This window comes from Stegastes partitus, unplaced genomic scaffold (assembly GCF_000690725.1).
Source record: "Stegastes partitus isolate 25-593 unplaced genomic scaffold, Stegastes_partitus-1.0.2 Scaffold164, whole genome shotgun sequence".
Taxonomy (NCBI): Eukaryota; Metazoa; Chordata; class Actinopteri; family Pomacentridae; genus Stegastes; species Stegastes partitus.
The window spans coordinates 123,231-146,047 of record NW_007577895.1 but is presented as its reverse complement, the minus strand read 5'-3'; the positions used below and the strand labels follow the sequence as shown (position 1 = coordinate 146,047).

The following is a 22,817-nucleotide window of genomic DNA, read 5'->3' as shown; positions in this document are numbered from 1 at the left end:
GCTGAGGTCGGACCTGGTTTATCCTGTATGATGCTATCAAAAAGACTAAGATCCAAAACATTTATCCTAAGTAACTTTCATTAATAAAAATTAGCCTAAATATAGTGTGCACAAATGATATCAAGAGATGACTGATAATTCAGAAGTAGCTTGGCATGGCAATACACAGATGATTAACGCAGACATAGGTCAACAGGTGTTTTATCAACAAAGCCCGTAAGTGACTCTACTGTCTACTAATATGAACACAAGTTGTAACTCACTGAATCCAATTCATGGCAGCTATATCAATAAATGTCTAAAAGCAATACAGAATGCCATGCTGCATTTAAATTACAATATATTATGTCACCTGAGGGCTAAACCACGAAGCAGTTTTGATAGAGCCAGGTTTTTGTTTGTGTTAACCGGTTTGACAAAACCTAAAATCCCAATCAGAGATTCCAGTGGGTATTATTCAGTTCAATTCAATTTAATTCAGTTAACTTTATTTATCCCCTGGGGCAAATCAGAAGCTCACTGAGTATTTAATATAAATACATCAAAAAAAATAAACAATAGAAAATAAAACACAAAATGAACAAATAGATTCATAAAATCGCCAAGGGTGAATTTTGGAGAGTCAGGGGACATGAGCTCCAATCTGTTAAGCACAGTCATGATGGGATCTGAAGCTGCAGCTGCCTTTGCTTTAGGGTGGATGTAGACTTCCTAGGAATTCCCTGTCAGCTGACAGTCACGGTCGAGCCTTATTGCTGTCCCAAAGCTGTCAATATGCAGAGAACTGTCGCTGTCATTGCTGCTTAGCCTGGTTTCGGTGAATGCCACAATTGCAGCAGTCCTGTATTCATGCATATACGCCGAGTTGAGTTATGAGTGTTAATCGACTTTCTTTGTTAACGCAGGCTTCACCCCGACACTAAGTGTTGTTTTGTTACCTACCTACTGTGTATTGACTTGTAACTCAGGCTTTTCCAAAATCTTTTTTCAAATGTATTTTTAATAGTTTCCTGCTTATCAGTGTTTAATGTTATGTACCAAAAACACCACATCAAATGTGAAAACCCACTGGGTGTCAGGTGACTTCTTTTGCACAAAAAGAGCCATTAGCGGGCTGCCTGGCTCATTCAACAGACTGTTATAATGGAGAACGATGATGATTCTAAAAATGTTTTGGTTTTTTTTTTGTACATTAGAGCTGTTTAACCTTATGCATTTAAACATGATGTCAAAGAAATGTACCAAAGTCTGACACTTTCATAATGAAGGATATCACTTTAGCCTTTGGACATATCTAAACTAAATCAGTGTCATTGACTGAATATTCATGGTGATAAATACCAGCAGACAGTGTTCTGATAGCTTCAGTATCAGCAGTGTAAGTCGGATTTGGCTGCAAAACAGGACCAAGAATAAAAACACATTTATGCATTTTCTGCATTCCTATCTGAATGCATGTAGGTTCCAGTAAGATGGCAAGAAGCTGCAACTGCACAGCTTTGTTCTGTGATACTGGTAACGTGTAGATCAACAGGTTTGCGGATAAAACATAATCCTTCAGCTGAGAATCTGTACCACTCATTGAGAATCATCAGGAAGCGATTTGGTGAAAGGGAGACAATTCTTACAGCTGATATTAATCCAAAACTCTACATATACCCCCTCCAGAGCAGGTTAGACTTGTAGCATAAGTTACAACAGTGATCTCACAGGCTAACCCATCAATCTCGCTTTTGGTGCCCAGATTCTGTGTCCACCTTTACATAAATAAAGCAACTTCAACCATCAGTTAATGCAGAAGGGCTCATACTGGTGCACCCCTTTCCAGTGAAACATCTCTTTAACACTGTTTTCTCTTTACAGCATAAAAGTGCAACACAATTCACCCAACACTGCTTCTCTCCCTTTCACTCTTCAAGTGTAGAAACACCATGCAACACTGTTTGTCTCCACATCGCTCAACAACTAAATGGAACAATTTTTTTCCTCTTTATTGCTCTTCCAGATCAACAACAAAATACAACACTGTTCTCTTTACAGCTCTTCATGTGCAGTAACATCATGTCAACACTGGTCTTTTCATTCTATAATTTTGAGTGCAATAATAGAAGTGCAGCACTACCATCCTGTGTAAAAGTACAATTCTATACACCGTGTGTGTCCTTCAGTTAGGTTCATTAATATGCATCATGCCATACCTATACATATCTATATATAGATCTGTCATGACACACCTGCACAGGCATAGATAGATGTTTCATTTTAGAAAGGTAAGAAAATCGATGTACAAAAGAGTGTGCAATTATCATGCAAATTGTGCTGGTCAAAGAAATAAGGAGTATGAAAAAGTTGAAGCACAGTGTGAAATTAGGACTGATAATAAGCATATAGGAGGGGTGCTTGGGTCTTGGTGGGCCAGGATTATTGGCTTTATTGCACAGCCATACCTGTCCATATACATATTTAAACTCATGATGCCATACCTGTATATAATCAATATGTAAATCCATAATGACATGCATGTACACATTTAATGTAAATCCATAGTAAAGCTGTCTTTATTCCTTTTATATTACTTGTCTAATCACAATCAATGTGTAAATCCATCATGCCATACTGATAAATTTTATTTATTTGATTTTAGACATGCCACACGATCATACAGGCAAAGGAGAAAATAAAACAAACAAAATCCAAAACCTAAAATAACGTCTGAAAATGAGTAAAATTAAGTTTAATTTATTAATTCTTACACTCTGCATGTCTGTCATATCTTACTGTTTTCCTGTTTGCATCAGATCCTATACTTTATATCTCTTTAGAAACTCCACGTACACATTGACTGTTCCACATTATTATATTTTACCTGTTCTTATCACATGTAAATCCATCATGTCATCTTTGTTTTTAGCCTTATTGTGCTCTTATATGTCTCGTCTCGCTTCTTTCATGCCTCATTTGTATAAATAATAAAGTTGATCTCACTTTATCTTCATAATTTTACCAAAAATACAGTGTAGTCAGTGCTTACCATTCAAAATTCCCTGTTATAATGTGTCCCCCCTCATCTTCATACATGATCTCCTCCCCTGAGTGGCAGCAGTCCCCCGCTGCCTCCCCCCCTCCCTCCCTCTCTGGTAGAGTCATGTGATACCTGCTGCCTTCCTTCTCTGTATTCGTCGGCTGGAGGATCGACACTTGCAGCTCAAATTAAAAGTTTCTACTTCCTGAGATATTCTTTTAAAACTCCCACCATGGCGGAGATGGGCTTTGCGATCGCCATCTCGGTGATGACCCTGTTTTGGGGGATTGTTGGCGGTGTCGTTCCCTGGTTCATCCCCAAAGGACCGAACAGAGGGTGAGTTCGTTAGCTTCACTTTAGCCTTCAGCAGAGCTAACTTAAAGCTACGTATTTTGTTCTTAATTTGGCTCTTTACTCTCTTTTATCACGAGCAGGGGTACAGTGAGCGTTTTAAAGTCAATTTAAGCAAGTTTTAAACAACTTTGAGACAGTTAAGGAAGTTTAAACTTTGTGAGCTAACGTTGCTAGCTAGTTAGTAAAAGTTACTGTTAGCTAACTTAAGCTAATTTGACAGCCCTATTTTCCGTGTTAAGAAGCTGTATGCTGGTGTTGCTAACTTCCATCTACAGACATTTTTGTATTTGTATTCACTTACCAGTCTGAATGAATATCCTGGAAAATATTCCAAACTTAATGCAACTTCCTTTATTTGCCTGTTTGTCACTCGCATCACGAGATCAAGCTGCATAAATGGAGCTGTGCTCTAAAACCATCAGTACAGTCATTAGATGTCCAGTTAACCATTTAACCATTTATAAATATTTAATTCTGTTTTTCCCACAGAGTGATTGTCACCATGCTGGTTTTAACTGCAGTCTGCTGCTACCTCTTGTGAGTATTATCATCCAGGATATGCATCAATGTCTCCCACATTGTGTTGTCATAGTTATTTTATGTGTTATAAAACATATATACACACATGAGCAGTAGCCAAGTAAGAGCATAAAAGCACACATTTGGATATCAATAAAAGTATTTGAAAGACAAAGTTAGTAAACTAATAAAAACAGTAGTTTGAGCATTAAAGTTTAAAAACAGCATGCAACACAAGCTGCTGGAGGTAAAATAGGATTCAATTAAAAGCCTGAAGTGTCCTAAGGGGGAAAACATGAGTCATGCCTTAGATTGATTTGCTGGTTATTATAGGTATAGATTCATGTTTAACTAAAACAATGGAGGTCAAGTGTAGGATATCAATAGTGGAAATGAGTTAAAGCTATTGGAGAACATTTCCACAAGTGGCCTTCATTTGTTTTGCTGAGGCTTGTGATTGATTGATTTGGTTGGTGTTCCTCCTCCTTTTTGATCCATATTAATTTGTACATATAGTGTTTCTGTGATAAATTATTTATGGCCACAACTTGGTGCAAGTGTACAGCTGGTGTTTTGTTACATGTCAGTGGGCAAAAGAGGGCAGTAGAGACAAAGCAGTGTTGCAGCCAACTGCTATTACTTCACAAAGGCCACCCTGTCCAATAAACATAACAGATGTAGTCTTATAAGACATGTTGTGTAGATTTATAATTGTGTTTCCATTGATGAATAGATGGATGTGTTTTGATGTGTATATTTGTATTCACTTGCTTCATCTTGTTTTATTTTCTTTCTGTCAGCTGGTTGATAGCAATTCTTGCTCAGTTGAACCCACTGTTCGGGCCTGCACTTTCCACCGACACTATCTGGTACCTGAGGTATCACTGGCCTTAATTTGCCCCTCCAGGACTCCTGACTGTGCAGGTAAACTTCCAGCATTTAATATAACTCATTTATTTCACCTTATACCTATTTGTAGCCTCTAGCGAATTCATTTTGTTGCTTGGCTTGGTTTCTCAAAAACAATGTTTCTTGTACTTTCTCTCTGCAGCCGAGGACCTGACACTCCTGCAAACCAATGGATGTTTGCTTCCACAGAGATCATTCCCTGGAATCGCCTTAAAACTCAGATCCCTGTGTGATTACTGAGAGATGCCCACACTGGTGCCTTGTACAAAAATGATTCCCAAAAGACAAAGAGATGTCCCTGGATGTGCTTTACTTTAAATTAAATCAGCCTTCACTTGTTTTCCGGTTTATATATTGTGTACATTGTGTTTAATGCTATTGTGAATATGGATGATGTTTGATTAAATGATTGTTGTGAGGTGTGTTTGAGATCTTGTTTTTGTCTGTATATGCTAGTGATGGATGTAATCCATTTGAGAATGAATAAAGAAATTAATAATCAACTCGACTGGTCCATAACTTTTGTACTTTGTTTTCACTCAAGTATGAAGTCGTGGTCTTTCCTGGAGGTGTATTGATATAATCTTTCTAGCAAGTAATGTCATTTTAGATTTTTTTTGTTTGTTTTAATCGTTGACATGTAAACAATATATGCGTTTTATTTTTAGGATGTGTTTAACCACCAAATATTGCCTTAATAGGCATGCAGGCAGTACATTTGTTTAATTTAAGTGCAGTTTGTTCCCAGATTTTTTCATGGACTGTGTGAATTTCTTTATACTTATTGTGTTGTTTCTTTTATATAATGTTCGTGTTGTTTCAGTATTATCACATATAGAAGGTTCATTTTAAGTCGAAGTGAAAAAAAGCGGCTTCCTGCTCGCCGTAGTTTCAGCCGGCTACGTTGGCAATATGGCGTCCTCAGATGTCCACGTCCGAATATGCGAACAAGAAATACTCAAATATGACCTGGAAATCAAGGCTCTCATCCAGGTGCGAGTATTTATTTGGTAAGACTTGATGATGCTTCGTTAGGACACGCAGGTTGTTGAGCTTGTCATGTAAAGAAATCGTGTTTTTTTTTAGCTGTTAGCATGTGAGCTACATCAAGTGTTTCTAGAAGCAGCCAGAAGGTGCAGCGACACTTTAAACCTCCACTAGTGGAGTAAAAGTGCTTTAAGTTGTTTCTGTAAGTTCAAACGGACTGTAGAATATTATTAAGGACTGGTTAAACTAATTTTAGCAAGTGGGAAATCACAACTGTTCCAGAAGGACTCGAAGCAGGAGCCTTAGCATAATGTTGGTTAATGATTGTCCAGTGCGGCTTCAGATGACGCCACTGTTTAGCTCGTGTTACCCAGCTCTTTATTATTTAAACGTACTGTCTCTTTAAGCTTATTTTGTAATATTGTAGTCCACGTTATTGTTGGTATGATTCCAGAACCGGATAATATCAAAAAGTCTGACTAAGTAAGCATTTAGTGGTCCTCAATTGTGAGAATTTGCTGCTTCAGGTCACTGTAAATTGAATATTTGGGGTTTTTGAGAGACAGGACAGCCCAGCCACAGATTTTACATTCATTTTTTCTTATATTTTATAGGTTCATCATAAATCAAACAAATATTGGTCAAAGGGATTCAGGAAATCCTTGAAATTAGCGTGTTTCATGTAGATTTTTGTGGGGTCATAGCTAAAATTTTAATTTAATTACAATATTCTCCCTAATTTATTTCACTCTAGGGTCTTACCCTTAATATTTATTGTAGTACGGTAGGGTGAAGATGTGCTACATCATGTTTGGTGGGGGTTTTATCTTTAATGTTAACATTACTAGGGTAAATTCACACCATAAATGTCACTGTCACCTGAATAGTTATAATTGTTAGGTTAATTTCTTACATCAATCTTACTTTTCTACTGGGTACTGATTGCAATGGGTGTTGTTTTTAAGATGCCAAACACATAATTGTGACTTATCTTGATTGCAAAAATAGTCTGCAAATAATTCATATTGAAAATTATCCAAATTGGAAATGCTACAGTTCTTTATTTAGTCTTATATTCAGACTGTGGTGTCATTCTGTTTTGCATTCAGTATTTTGTTTGAACAGTTTAGACATGTTTACATTGAGGGATCACATTCTAAAACCATCCCTGTTTCACTGTTTCACCAGGACATTATTGAGTGTCCAGGACCTCAGAGCAAGCTGACAGAAGTAAACGCTGAAGTGAAGAAGAGTTTCCACAACCTCAGACAAAGGATTCAGGTGAGACTTTGGGATGTCTTTACAAACGTCAGAATATGAGTTCTAGGCTCTACATGAAACACTTTTATTGTTTTCACTCACGTAACATAAAATGTGTGATTTTTGCTTCCTGGTCAGGACTTTGAGCAGATGGCAATGGAGCAGGACAGAGAGTCAGACAAACAAGCTTTGCTCAGCCAGGTCGAGGGACACAAAAAACAGATGTTGAGGTAAAGTGTTTTTGAAGAAACTATTTTATCATACCTTGACTTTCAGAAATATGATTGGCTATATGCAGTGGGTGTTTATGTGTTAATATTGCTGACCAAACCTGTTGACATGTGCATGAGAAGTATAAATGTGCTTAATACCTATATGGTGAAAATGTGTATTTACTTGCATTTTTGTGTGTTTTGCAGTAACCAGACAGCCTGGAGGAAAGCCAACCTGGCCAGCAAACTCTCCATCGACAACATGGAAAAGCAGGCACTTCTCAGTGGATCTGATAGCGCTGTGAGGCAGAGGTGAGCTGCCAGTGTGTCCTAATTTTAGAGACAGTCATCCTTATTTCGCAAAGGATCTTTAGAATTCCTCTCCATTCACTGAAGGAAACACTCCTTTCTGTGTTTCAAGTTGCATATTTTGAAGCTTTTGTCCATGACTGATGATGATTCCTGCCTTAAAATGGCTTATATGTAACTCTACACCGTTGCTTTCTCTAGAATGTGCAGTTCAATGAAGTCTCTGCCTCTTTTTCCACCCACCCCATCTTTCCTCTATTTGCTGCAGCTCAAGCACATTAGCTCACCATTACTACACAGTGGCAAGCTGTAATATTGGAGTAATTCAGCCATACATATTTGAACCACAAGAAGAATAATGATACAGAACTTCCTGTTTCATAAGTCATTGGAATTAGTTCCTTAGTTCTGGTACATCTTTAATTGTGTCTGAGCTTTTGAGACTGTCATGAGTATGCTGCAGTTTCAAGGTGGAAATGCCCAGTCATGGCGTTGACTGCTTATTTCACTTATTTTATCATTTCTAGAATATAAAGAACACCGTATGTACATGTCAGCAAAAACTTGATTTTAACCTGGCATTGTTTTAGTGTTGTATTCAGAAGAATGTTTTGTTTTTGTTTTTTTCAAGTTCTTTAAATCGATACATATCATTTGCTTGAGGACGTTTATAGAGCAATATCTTTTTTCTTTTGTTCCAGGAAGATGACCAAAGAGGGCCTGGCCCAGACAACCAGTGACATAACGGAAAATCTTATGAACATCAGCCGGATGATGGCTCAGCAAGTTCAGCAGAGTGAGGAGACCATAACGTCACTAGGTAAGTGAAGGAAACACCCAATAGAGCACATTCAGTATAATCCTATTTATACTTTTATCTAAATACTTCAGTATGAGTATTGACTGAGTTGTGTTGAATGTATTTGACATTTAGAAAGCATCAAGGGTTAGCTGTTTATGTTCCTGTTTATTCAGAGCAATTAAACTTTTTAAAGGTTAGACTGTTTTAATGCTCACATTCCGAATGAATATCCATTTATGTTAATGATGTGTGTGTGTAACCCCCAACTCCTTCCAAGAAGCGGCTTTGTGTTGAAAACAGTTTCCTTTTCCGTTTGAAGCAACCTCGTCGAGAACAATCCAGGAGACGAATGAGGAGTTTAAGACCATGACGGGAACCATTCAGCTCGGGAGAAAACTCATCACCAAGTACAACCGCAGGGAGCTGACTGATAAACTGCTCATCTTCCTGGCGTTGGCGCTCTTCCTCGCCACCGTGCTCTACATCCTCAAGAAGAGACTGTTCCCCTTCCTATAAACCAGGTACCTCTGAGGAGCTCTCCCATTAAAACACTACAGTACTTTCCATAGTCAACGCAAACGATTTACACAACCCTGAACGCTGCTTCTCATGTTACACTCGAGTGTCTGCTCGGTGGAATGTGGACTGCTCACTTGACTGAACTGTGATGCTGCTGAGAGTGAAATATTGTCCGCAAAGAGGAAGGTAAACTTGCGCACCTATAGCTTATGCAGCGTTTTATTTATTTACATGGTTTTTAATTTGTCACACTGAAGGAAAAAAATCATTCTTCTGGGATAGAGGGTGCAAACTGTGTCAGAAGTCCATCTTTACTTGAGTGCCGGTAATGTAAAACAGATTTTTACATGTGACACAGCGAGTAATTTTTAGGGTTTTTGAAAAGTAATAGAGAGGAATGTGGTAGCAGCATTTCAGGAAAATGTGATGATCACGGGAAAAAAATAACTTTAATTGGCATATCTGTTGTTAATTAATATTATAGTATACAATACTATTAATTGCTGTTGCTCAATAGGAGCATGAAATGGCACCGTAGCATCTTTGGGATCAATAGTATGACTGAACACGTCGGTGTAACAGTCATACAGTTTCCATTAATGGTACCTTTTTTTTAATCATCCAATATCATATAATCACTGTGCAAACTTTCTTGTGAAAATGCTATTTATGGCCGTATACTGTATAATTACTGTATGGTGTAATTTATAACTGCATAATGATGCTATTTTTAAATTATAGAACACTGAAAATGCTTTTTTAGCTTTAATATGATTCAGGCCCAACTGCACTCACTCAGTTTGTGTTTCACTGGCTGGACAGCACTAGTACTGTGTACGTGCACTCACAATTGTCCCCATGTTTTATTCAGTCAGCATGTAAAGCAAAAACAAAAAACAAAAGAAACCCTTTATTAAGTGTGAGAGTCCTGCTCCATCTCTGCTCGTGTCTAAGCTCGGCTCTGAGGCTGCAGCAGAGCAGAAAAGCTCAGAAAAGGAGTAGCAGTGTTCACACTGGCAGAGATAGAACAGCATGCATCCCTGCCTTTCTTCAGATAAGACCCGGAAAAGCAGATTATTCCGACCCGTTTCCCTCTCCCTTTCCAGTGTGGGTGGAGGGTGAGGGGGGATATTTTTAGGTTTGTGTGGCACTGTTATCTGACGTTGCCTTTTCAACACCACGCAGGAGAGGGTGGCCAGAGGAGCTACATGACCTTGCTACCCTTTCTGCAATTGCCTGGCATTGCCGTTTTGTTAAATATATGTAAATGCTGTCAGTATTGATTATTAATAAACACAAAGGCTTCTGATTTGGTGTTTCAAATGTGCTTTTGTGAGTGGGTTTTGTTTAAAATATGATAGCAGACAACAGAGTATGTGTGGAGAGACCTGAGAGATGCCTAAGCATCTCTTACTCATGTAAAGTGGTGGCAGTTGGGCAGAGCCGGTTCCTAGCCTGTTCATATAACTGCACACTTAGGCCAGGCCTCTGGCTCTCTGTCAAGCAAATTGGACTATTCTTGCATTTAGCACCGAGATACTGTCAATCAAGTGTTTGGGTTTGTATCTGGACAAGTGGGCTGAGCTCTTGGGAGCATACACACTGATGGTATAAACACGGGACCCAGACGACTACCGGGAATATATTTAACTCCATATTCATGTAGAAAAATGTACATTACACAAGCTTTGTTCTTGCTAATATTTAACGAGTATATAGTTAATACTGAGTGTGAGTCCAGTTAAACTTAACCAGGAAAATTTTCAAATGAAAAAGTCATTACCTACCAGAAGAAAAGGTTTTAGGAAGGTAAACTTTAGAAGTTTACTGTCTCAATTTAATAAATAACTTGGACCAGGTTTCACCAAGATTTGTCCAATTTTTAAGTGCAGAGAAAAGGGAATCTTGGAATATTGCTAATTCTGTGTAGAAAATTTTTCTACATACAATTCAATAAATGTCAAATAGATGTTTTTAAAAAATTGAAGCGTCCGTTTTAGCGTTGTTTTATCAGATCCTAGTTTAAAACATTTAGGAAAGGTCAAGGTCATGGCTGACAGCCTTCTCTGCTCCATGCAGCAGCAGCAGACTTTAAACACGTGTATGTAGAGTACATGCGGCTGACAGTAGGTTGTAAAAAGTGTAAACTTTTAACAACCTTTTAACCTTGTTTAAGCATATTGAAGGAAGCTTCCTAATAGCCACTTGAACACTTTAACCAGACACAAACCATGCAAAGGTTGTACATCGTCAGGCTCCTTTATGTCGCTCTGTAACCAGTTCAACTAGTGACTGAACCAGAGACATGGATTATATGTGAAACTATAATTGTAGTTTATTATTGCATATTGAACTGCCCACTTTATGTTTGTCTAATATTGTTTCAAGTATTTGTAAAGAGTCAGGAAATGGTAGCCACAGCTGAACCAGGCACACTGAGGCTGTAGGTGCATGTCAGAAATATGTGATAATAACAATAATGATGTAAAATATTTTTTTCATAGCAGCCTAATTATTAGATTATATAATTGGGCTGTATTTTTATAGTCATCCACAGAAAATGTTGTGTTTTATATTTGACAATTCTCTTCCAACATCAAATGGAGGAAGAATTAAAAATAAATAAATAGAAAATGGCCTTGGCAAATTGACATTTCAAAATAACATTTAAGGAACCGTGGTTGCAACTTGTTTTTTGTTTTTTTTATTCTCTCTCAAATTACACAGCGCTGGAAATAAATGAAAACGTAGGAATCTATTCAGACAAAAACTGGTGCTGAAAACAAAACTATTTACCAAAAGTATTAAATGTAAAAGAAGTTAGACAAACTCCGCAATGTTTCAAAAAAAATGCATGCAGTCACAAAATAATCCAATTAAAGTGAATTAATAATAGTAATAATTTGGATTTTTTTTGTTGTTGTCCCTTGTTTACCATGTCCTAATGCCGTGTAACGAAGACACCCCGTTACTGGAGGAGAAAGTGTTCTGGACATTATTCAAGTCCCCAACCCCAAAGTTCATGTAATTCCCGCTGTTGGAGGATCCTTGCATAGTCTGCATTGTGGCTGCGGGGTAATTGCATGCATAGTTCGTGTTGCAGCCGGGGCTGGTGTAGTTGCTGAAAGCCGGGTAGTTGTTATAAGTGAAATGGTTGATGTGGCCCATGCTGTAGGAGGGGTTGTATGTGGCCGTGTCTGCCGTGAGACAGGGCTTCCCATCCCGCACCAGCACCGGCACCGACACCCTCCTGGGCGGCGGCAGAGACACCATCTCCAGGCTCTGGTCCTGCCTCTGCCGCTTGCACTTGTACCTCCTGTTCTGGAACCAGATCTTTACCTGGGTCGGGGTCAGTTTGAGCACGCCGGCCAGGTGGTCTCTCTCCGGGGCCGACAGGTACCTCTGCTGCTTGAAGCGGCGCTCCAGCTCGTACACCTGCGCCTGGGAGAAGAGGACGCGCGGCTTCCTGCGTCTCCGGGGCTTGGGTCGGTCGGGATCCTCGGGCTTTAAGTCCTCCACAACCTCGGCAGCAACACTGAACTCCTCTAATCAAATCAAACACACAGATAAAAAAGGATGAAATTAATACAAATGTAAATGAGACTTCCTAATACTAAAGAAAATATTTACATGTAGTGCAGATGATATCAGAAATAATATAAACGCCCAAACTGGTGCAGCTCCCGTGGCATCCAGTGATGTATTTAGTGTGCGCTTTGGGAAAATGGCACAATTTACGCACATACATAATTTAGTAATTTAATGCCAACTTTGGAACTTTTTTGGAACACAGATTTTTATAAAATCTTTCTTTCAGAAATGGTAAATATCAGCAGGCCAAGGGGCTCAAATTTGATATTTGCTTTTAAAAAAATAATAGTGACCGGGCCTATGTCCAGTATCAATCTGCTTCTCATATTAGTGCGTATTGCTCTAGTGGAGCTGCTTTTGGAGCATCCGTTGCGTTTTTGCGCAAATCCAAAAATCTAGAACCTGTAGGCCTAATTTTGTACAGGCCTGCAAAATGAAATCCTCTCCTCTCATCAACTCACCTTTCCTTCGTTTCCCCTCAAACGCGTCTGTTTTCCCATCCTTGTTTATATCCATTTCAATGAGGGATTTGCCATAAAAGGTAGAAGCAAAGTTGAGTGCATTGCCTCTGCCGGCTTTGGAGTCGTGGATGTCCTCTCCAAACAGCGAGACGGCGGTGGACGACATGTCCCGGAGAGGCTCCTGCTTCAGGCGGGCCAGCATGCAGGAGGAGGAGGAGGACGTCGAGCAGCAGTCCATGCGGGAAGAGACGTCCAGAGAAGACACCATAACGTCGTGACTCTGCTCCAAGTTTAATATATCCTTTACAGAGAAGGGAGTGGACGTGCTGGGACTGGGAAACATTGCCAAGAACTTAAAAAAAAAAACAACTATTAATCAGTCATATGGAGGCAACAAAAAGATGTCAACAAACCCTCTTTCCTTCCTGGTAGTATTTACTGGATTTAAGTATTAGTTTGGTATACCAGACTGATCTTGAGTGAAGTGTGCATTTTGAATGTCAACTCTGTCTCCAAACTTTTTTCTTGGCCTCTCTCTCCTGTCGGTGACGCAGGGAGGAGGAGGGAAGAAAAGGGGGGAGAGAGAGGAACCAGAGAGACGCTGATCCACTGGTACTCCCATTTAATGACGTGCAGATAAGTCTCGTACAAGTTAGGCCTGATGTTGCCTGTAGGCCTACCAGTTTATCTGTTGTTCTCTTTCAAAAACAAACCAAAAAGCATGGCTAGAAATAATTTCTTAAATCTGCAATTTTCCCACTGTGCTTTGCTTTAGGACAGGAATAATATATATTGCATAGTTTGTAGTTTTGCAGTCATTACGCGCAGACCAGGCGCCATTCCAGTTCCAGCCAAGCCTTTGGCCGGATGTTTATACACGTCTTCAAGTACCAAGAGAAATAATTTATCTAACATAGTGTACATGAAAATGGTATAATGGCAACTAAGGAGCCAAACTTGCATTTTTTTTTTAAAGTCAGTGAGAGGAGGAATTAACAGAGGGCTGATAAGTCTGATCGTGTGTGTGTGTGTGTGTGTGTGTGTGTTAGTGTTTGGGGTGTCTGCCTGTCCCTCATCCGAAGGGGAAATGGAGCAGACAAGCGTCAAGAAAGAGGGGAGCAGACAACAGGTTGGGTCCCTGAACACGGAACCTGAAACCGGGAGTGACACACTCTGCTGTCTGCCTCCAAGAGATTCTGGAGCCGCTGTCTGCCTTATCAGGACGTGATAACAGATGACAACAAATCTGAGCGCGCACACACACTCCCACCCACGCTGCGGGCCAGGTTATCCTAAATAAGTGTCATGTGTGACACTTTTTTTCTTAGGCAATACAGCGGTGCCAAATTATTGCGCTTAAGATTTTTATTTTTGCCATTTTGTTGATTTTTTTTTTTCACGTCGTGGTGCGTCTTTATCTACTCAGGCACCTTTGCGCGGCACATTTCACACTTGTCATATCCAGGTGTACTAACTCGCAGCAGTCTGGCAAATGAGATGTCAGTTAGGCGCGTCACAAGTAATTTATTAATAATTAAGCACACGAATTGACAGCACTGAAATGGAGACATCTGTGCGTAATGACGCATAACCTCCGTGCGTTCCCCCTCTCACCGTTGGCACTAAACCTGCTATTAATGCCTGTGGAGACGGTCACAGGAGACAGACAGTATTATCGTTTGTTTTATCTTCAGCGTTTAGCGCAGCCACGGGGTAAATGGGTCCCCCTGTCTCCGACCCAGCGATTGTGTTTATAGTTTTAAAGACTATTTGTGCGCCTCGCGAGCTGATGAATGGCCGTAAAATCTTTCTCGGGCGCAGCGAAAGTCAACACTGGCCCTGCTCTTGCTGTAATAATTGGCGAAATAAAGTAAACGCGCGGCGGGGAAACACAAGACATGGGAAAATGTTTTCATCATGATTGATTTCCACCGCCCTTGCGCAGCTTGAGTGCAGCGTTTCTCCAGTTTTCTGTCATTGATTTCATAAAGAAAATCCTAAGAGATGATGAAGCGCATCCAAACTTAAATGCAGCTCTCTGTTCTACTGGATACTAACTTACTGTGTCAACTGTAAATTGAACATGACAGGTCTGGCATGTGTTTCATATCCCTAATGCTTCGTCCCTGCGGCAGCCCTGCGGTCCCCTTTGACCCGTCTTTCTGCAGCACATCTCCAACTCAGATAAAGCTTCAGATAAGGCTGCTTAAAAACTTCCGCTGCACGAACGTGTGGGTATTTTTAAGGGCTGTGTGTTGGAGTGAGGAGCCTCACCTAGTGTGTGTGTGTGTGAGAGAGAGAGAGGGGGGGTGAGGGGTGTTCTCTGTCCTGGAGGCATTTTGCTGATTTAGATCCACTAAATGCGTGACAATTAGACCAATTAGGACACATCATTAGAATATAATCTGGTTAGGAATGACACTTTTGTTTTGCACTTTCTCCACAAAACGGGTTTGTCTCATTGTGCAAAATGTCAGAAAGTTGCAGTGATGGACAAAAGAGACCTATCATCATCAAGATTCCTGCATTTAAAACTTTGCATGTGCAACCATAAAGAACTCACTGAGAAGAATGTTGAATTATGGGTGTTTAACTTTATGTGCTTGTTCTTAAACTGGGCTTTGTTTTAGGGCATAATGCACTGCAGGCTTGTTATGTTATGAATTATACTATATGTTATTATGTAATCTCGAATCCCAAACTAACTTTAACCGTCAGACAAATATAGATTGTAAGAAAAAAGTACAAGCGCCCTAAAATTTAAAAAGACATACATTTACACAAGTACAGTTATTTTTTTATTTTATTTATTGTTGATGAGCTTAAGTGAACATGTCTAGTAATCCAGCAAAGAAAAACAGATCCAAATAATCAAAACATTAGAAAAGAATTGTGAAAGATGTAAAACTGATGAATGTAAATATCCACATTCACAACTAGAAGAACATTTCAGCACATTAATTATGCATATATCATTGCACATATAGACTCAAAGTGTACATAAACACAGCACTGTAGCAGTTTTAGGCCTTTTAGATGTTCATGTTACCATCAGGGAGGCATCTGATTGGTCCCAAATTCAGACTACAGCATGACAACAAGCCAAACATACAGCCGGAGACACACAGAGCTATTTTCAGTGACTATAAGAACAAAGAGTTCTGCAGTAAATGGTTATAGCCCCGACAAGGCCTCAGTTTGTGATTACATGAAGACACACAAACAAGTGAGACAACCTAAATCCACAGAAGAACAGTGGCAGGTTCTTCAGGATGCTGAGAAAAACCTAAAACTGCTTGAGTGTAACAAGAAAAACTGGTTCTATTGTAAAGGGAAATAGTGTTCACAATAGTTGTTTTTTTTCTGTTAACTGCATTTATAGATAGAAACATTTCATGCATTTATTTTTAAAAGTGCTTTACTTTGAGTGCCGGAAACTTCTGCACAGCATTTTATATAAAAATACAAATATATACGTGCACGTAATAAAATATTTATTGCATCATTGCTGCAAATTAAAATGAAAAAGTGAGTTTTATGAAGTTTTATAAATGAGGCAGGTTCCTCTAAAGATGTGAAAAGAAAAAACTAATTCCCAGTTTCTTTAATGTGGAAGCCTGGAGAGCCAGAAGAGTCTGAACACACCATTTTAATTCAGTTATGAGATGTAAGATCGTCTGTAAAAACTCTACTGAGAGCGGCTAACAATAACTTAGTTAATGGGAAAAAACACTGTTCTAGCCATTTTTATTTTTAGAGATAGTAAAGACAAATTTAGCAAGTTTTGAAAGATTCTTCTTCATGATTGTATTCCAGACTATTCAATTTTTTCACATTTTCTAGACATTAAAATTTACAAACAAATCAAAACTTTTTCTCAACTCATGAAAAAGAAAACTAAAACTCATGAAGACCAAAAGGGGAATACCAGGTCTATCAATTAAAATACAGCAATATTACAATGGTCATAAAATCTGACAACAAACGTGCAAATACAAAGTTACAACCCCAACAAAAGGAGAATATTATGAGAGGATTTTTTTATTTTATTTTTTTTAAATTTCACATTGACAGTAGTTTTGGCAAATGTGTGGACCAATGAAATGCTTTAGACTGAACACTTTCTAGGGTCCAAATGAGAACCGTGTTAAAAATGTAGCATCCATTGAAATGAAAGTAAGGATATTCTGTACCATAATAGTCAATTTATGTTGTTAGAAAATTGAATAAATAAAAATATAGACATAGACACATTTATCAGTAGCGTCTAGTAAATGATTGAAAAAGCAACACAATTTAAGATAGCAAAGCATAAAACTAATAAAACCATTTTTTAAAAAGTATGTTTTTCCCGTCAGTGTTGGTGAAGCAGCCCCAGCTGGACATTAATCTTTACAGCAAAATAAATCACCAGTTCACTTCACATCAGTGATCTCAAACTAAATGAGAGCAGTTTAATCTCATTCAACTTTGATCCAGCCCTCACAGTTCTTGTGTGGCCCAGCAGTGGAAATTCATATCACCACCTGTTTTTCCGACTTTTCTTTTCAAGAGTTCATCACATATTATATTTCCCAGTGTACTTCCTTCTCCCCACATGCATCAGTTAATGGGGTGATACCGTCCAGTTTGCTTCCAGTCCAAGGTCAGATCTTGGCAACTGCGCTCTCACGCCGTGTCTCCATCTCTGCTGCAGTCTGGGTGTTTCTCTTAAAACTGAGTTAAAGATATCATGATGCTATTCGGATATGACTGATGTGAGTTGAATCTATAACCCTTAGCTTCGGTCCACCAGTCTCTTTTGAGCTACAATACCCCCATGTGGCTGCTGGAGGAAAACACTCTGATCCGATCCTCTTGCTTTAATTATTATGATAATGAAGTGTTTTTGTTTAAATAAGAGAATTAAAAGTGTAGAGGCTTGTGGTGGCAAAGATCATTCAGGGGTCAGCACTGTCTCCTTTATCAAGTGGCCTTAACCACAAGTATCCGCTGATCCGGAGTCGGGTTGTCGTAGCTGGAAACTTGCTGAATACGGCAGCAATGTCGAGTGCCTTCTGTCTGTGCATCGTTTGTCTTGTCTGCGACGGAGGCAGCAGCATCCCCTTCATCTCTCCCCTCCATCCTCTGCCTCCTCCTGCCCACACGCACGCTCCCCAGGTCATGTTCAGAGGCTTGGCAAGCCTTCACACGGTCTTCTGCTGAGTTCAAGGTGATGTTAGGGCCCTCAGGGGACACCAGAGGATGGATCTTTTGCTGCGCTTAATTTAGTTTTGTCTACGGTCCTTCACAGCTGATGTTTGAGGTCAGTAGTGGGATACCGTGTTGTAGCCGATGAATGGATTTTAAGGGACAGATTGTGCTCTGTTGACATGCAGACAGGGCATACTAAAGGGATTTCAAAGTGCTAATCCAGTCGTTTAGTACTGCACTTTCATAAAGTTGGAAGATTTGTGAAAGACAAGAACCGGAGCTGGTAGGACAGCGTAGGATTCAAACCACTCCAGCATCAGAGTATTATAGTTTTCTGCAAACAACTCTCCAGACAAGTTCAAAACAGAACAAATTCAATAACACTTCTTTCTGTAGACTCTCAAGATAATTAACTCTTACCTCAAACTTCTATAGTAGTCTTTTAACACAACCACAGGAGTACACGCCACATATTGCATTTCACTAAACATGTGACTTGTGCATGTGACAAATAAACCTTTAAACCAATGGCTCTCAAACTTTTTGAGCCATGACACCCAAGATAACATAAGTTTGTGTTTGTGACCCCCCAGTTTGATTTTTTAAAATGGCATGAGTAATAACTTTGTTATTCATGAATTAATGCATTAAAAAATGAATGTGTTAATTCCACAGATTAATCTCTTTACATTAACACGTAAATTTTCTTTTAAATGAATGAGTTGAATTTATTTTGAACCATTGAAAGGGAAAAATATATAAAAACAAAAGAAAATCATTTTAAAAAGAGCAAAAAAAGAGTAATAATATTGCATAATCAAATCATAATATTAACAAGTTTGGAAAAGGAGTGGGAACAAGGACACACTGTTAATTTTGACAGCCCTAATACAAATGTATTTGATAAATGTAGGCTTTATTTATTTGTTTGTTTTTTTACAATGATCTGGCGATCCCCTGAAATTATCTTGGGACCCCCATGGGGGTCCGGTCCCCTAGTTTGAGAACCACTGCTTTAAATTACTGTCTACTATCAACAAACAGTTCTAACAGCTCTAAATGGGTTTCATTCCTGGACATCAGAATCATTTCCTGCATGTCATTCCTCCACTTTCTCTCCCAATTTCAAATGAAGACTAAAAAGCCCCAAAACAAATCTTTCAAACCTCTAAAACCTGAGCTAACAGTCACGGCATCAAGTGGATGTTTTTGTTTAGACTTTAGATTCTGCACAGTAAAAGCTGTCTTTACAGGATATCTATGCTGTAAAAGTAAACTTTGATGTGTTAAACTTGTGAAAGTCCTTCTTAAATTAGTTCAGTTCTGCAAAGGGGTTTCACTTCTTCTGAAAAACATTTTCACGTGTAAAGTTGCATCACTTTGGTGTTTGTATGCTGTCGTAAGAACGAACTTTCATTCCTTTCGTCCTGTTGGAATCTTTATGTTTAATCTGTAGCTTTTAACTCATTACTCATGTAGCAAAACAACACTTGGACCTGCTGTTATTAGTCTACACGACTTTTGTTGCATGAAAATCAGCCACAGGGAGGCAGCAACACACTGTGCTTCACTGACTCTCCCACATCAATACCCCCATCTCACACACACACAGGCCATCTTTATGGATTAAAAAAAAGCATCATTAGATGTTTTGTCATAACCTCAAGTCATATTCAGATCGTAGAAAACTGATATTTTTCCATTTCCAAGCCAAGTTTGTGCACGAACCCACTCCAGAGTGTTTATCTTATCTGCTCACTGTACTTCTTCATCCCTAAATTATACTTAAACGGTGTATTAGGAGCTATATAATTTCCCTAATGCTTTGCGTATTTGTAAATGCGCAGTACAACCCTGTGTACTCCTTCAGCCCCTCTTTAAATATTAGTTTTCATGATCGTGAGCTCCCCGTACCGGAGTCCTCCCGTGACCCAGGCCTGATCACACCCTGAGGTTTGCAGCGTCTCACTGCGAGCCTGCTTGTGCTGTATCAGCTGCCGTTGCTTTATGGCCCTTAATTCGCCCGGCCCTCCCTGAGCCCATTTAACATGCTGACTGCTCTGTTTTCCATGCAACTGGAGTTGACCAAGAAATGAGGTAAGAGCATTGCTAATAGGCTAAATGACCAACATTGTAATAAGGCTTGCCGGAGCAGCTTGATTTCCACACTTGGCTCGATGGATAATTCATGTGGAGACAAAGGGAAAAGAGCACTGGTCTCTGTGCGCGTCTGTGGTGGAGTACGAGTCATCTGCCACCCATCAGGTCCTGACACACACATAAACACGCACGCACACACACTGTCAGCTGTGACATACATAATATATTGCCACGGAGGCCACCAAGTCCTTGGCATCTTCATGGCTGCTTCCTGTGCAAGAGCACATAAACACATCATTCACTTTCTCTGGGTCCATTTTCATCACCTCTAATTGTGTGGCAGGTTCGGCAGCGTTTAGAGCTTCGATCATTGTGTCGTCATCCTGGCAAACAGATCTTGGACGGAGGAGAGCTGCTGGACGCTGCTTGGTCCAACTGTGGCCCATTATTTTCAGTATTTGACAGTGGGGCGTCAGGGGCACCGACATGATGGCTAGACCCATATCTCGGGCTCTCAGTAAGAAACAGGTTGAAACGCAGGAGAGGAATTTTAAGGAAAATCTAATTGTAACACACTTTAAGTGCTTGTAAGTGTGCGTACAGAGAGACCAAGTCACCTTAGCAAGCTGACGGCAGCATAAGATTACTATACGGCCACGCTGTGTGTGTTTGTGCGAGAGAGAGAGAGACACTGTTATTGTGTGTCCTCTTCCTGTCTTTCCTCACTGCCTGTCTCTCCCTCTCTAATGGGGACAGTATGAGAAGAGAGCCTGTGCTCCGTCTGGACCTTTCTAATTGCCCCTGCCACAGAGGCCTGATACAGCAAGACCCTGTGTTCCCAGCAGGTCAGGCATGTGTGTGTGTGATAGAGAGAGAGTGGTAGTGAGAGAGACTTGGGCAGACAGAATCATCACTCAGGTGGTGCTCCCTCGGGTCCACCACACATATTCAGGCCCCACATAGAGCACACCATTCATTATAAATATCAGAGCGGACCAGGAGCGGTTGGAGGAGACATGAGAGGGAGGGGGAGGAGAGTGCAGGACAGTAAAGATGAGCACAGGTAGATGCTGGGTGATCATTCGAGCAGCAGACTTTACAGTGCCTTTATCACTCTGAAGCCGCTCCGTGGGATATGCACACACATTTAGACGGATGTATGTGCAGCTCCATATTATCCCACCACATAATCTCGCAGCCCGACTCCTCCTGCCAGGCCAGGTTATGAAATCCACCCAGGGCCAGGTTACAAAAATCCTCTCTGTGGCATCTGCCAGGGAAGGCAGCTCTGTGTTGACAGATGGGCACAGCATTCCTGGGTCCGGGCCTTGCCAGCGCACTGCCAGGAGCCGGACTGAAGGAGCCATGGAGAGGCTGACTGGCATTTCTTTACACCTATGTGCTTAATTTCTGTGGCAACCTCGAGGCACGTACAACATGAGTTACATTCCCTGAATGCTGCTCCTTCAAACTGACACGTAGGGGCAGTGATGGGGTGTTATTGGGAAATGAATGGGTAGTAATGGGTGTGGATTCAGGCATGTGGCTGTTTTTTATTAAAACGCAACTACCGTCGGGTGGTAGCTACAAGGAGCCATCTCTATTAGGTCACTTTTCCTTGTTGTGTTCGGGTGAATTTTCTGCGATCGGCAAAGCCACAAAACTAGTAGCTTCTTGTTTCACATGCTGCACCAGGTTTTTGCTTGAGGTTTACCTCCTCAGCTGAGGCAGGCTTAGCCCCATGCTGGCCCAGTTATGTGATCTATGTCCAAGCAGGGAAGAAAAGTTCGACCCCTTCCCCCCACGCCTCATGCTGCTTCCACAGGGATAGTGTTTTACATGCTCAAGGTGAGTGGAATACCAGCGCAGCTCCGTTAGCCCAGTGCTTTACTCACTCAGGGTCCCTACCTCTCTGCTCTTTGCACCACTGACCACCTGCTTCAGCACAGTCCCCCAAACCGGGTCACACTAATAAAACCTGTATGTGGCCACTTAGCAGTCAGTCAGATCGCACACACAAATACGGGACACCTCAGATGATTATAGAAGCAATATATGGTTTTTAAATTTCACATTTTTAAAAAAAAAAAAGTCAAAGCATGTCTTGTGTTCAAAGTGAAAAAATGTACAGTACATTGTACTTTGAAATCCAGCAGAGCATTTGGAACACAAATATAGCTTTGGCATGGCTGAACTTAATAGGCTGGCATTCTGCAAAACCATGCCACATTCTCCGCAATCACCACTCTTTAACATCTAGCACTGCATGGACACAATGTTCCAAGACGCAGTGTACAGAGGCTGCCCGGCCAACTCCTCCGACAGTGAGAGATTGCACTGATTTCTCCTAAAGCAGCCTCAGTATGGACTGATGTATGCACGGGGGTCAGAGAACAAGTAGGAGGGGTGGAAGCGGGGCGGGGTGGTGGTGGTGGTGGACAGGAGCATTGGCAAGTTTCACAGCCCGAGAACAAAACAGACCAACAAACGTGAGCGAGTCGCTGACCTCAAAATCACTGTTAAAACATGGTGTCCCCATTTGGTAATTATCCTCCTCCAGAGATGAGGTCAGGCTGAAA

General features: G+C 40.3%; 3 protein-coding genes across 3 annotated transcripts; 2 read left to right on the top strand and 1 right to left on the bottom strand.

Annotated features, from left to right (window-relative positions):
* Positions 1–3,135: 3,135 nt before the first annotated feature.
* atp6v0e1 (ATPase H+ transporting V0 subunit e1) lies at positions 3,136–5,310 on the top strand. The gene is made up of 4 exons (XM_008279561.1): positions 3,136–3,358; positions 3,866–3,913; positions 4,696–4,819; positions 4,947–5,310. The coding sequence occupies exons 1-3, from the start codon at positions 3,255–3,257 to the stop codon at positions 4,787–4,789; spliced, it is 246 nt and encodes an 81-aa protein (XP_008277783.1). The 5' UTR covers positions 3,136–3,254; the 3' UTR covers positions 4,790–4,819; positions 4,947–5,310.
* Positions 5,311–5,697: 387 nt separating this feature from the next.
* Positions 5,698–10,216, top strand: LOC103355684 (vesicle transport protein SEC20). Its single transcript, XM_008279559.1, has 6 exons — positions 5,698–5,797; positions 6,980–7,072; positions 7,190–7,281; positions 7,471–7,575; positions 8,274–8,392; positions 8,694–10,216. The coding sequence occupies exons 1-6, from the start codon at positions 5,717–5,719 to the stop codon at positions 8,888–8,890; spliced, it is 687 nt and encodes a 228-aa protein (XP_008277781.1). The 5' UTR covers positions 5,698–5,716; the 3' UTR covers positions 8,891–10,216.
* A 1,608-nt stretch (positions 10,217–11,824) lies between these two features.
* nkx2.5 (NK2 homeobox 5) lies at positions 11,825–13,288 on the bottom strand. The gene is made up of 2 exons (XM_008279558.1): positions 12,946–13,288; positions 11,825–12,438 (listed from the first exon to the last, which is right to left on the bottom strand). Exons 1-2 carry the CDS (start codon positions 13,286–13,288, stop codon positions 11,825–11,827), a joined length of 957 nt encoding a protein of 318 aa, XP_008277780.1.
* Positions 13,289–22,817: the final 9,529 nt, after the last annotated feature.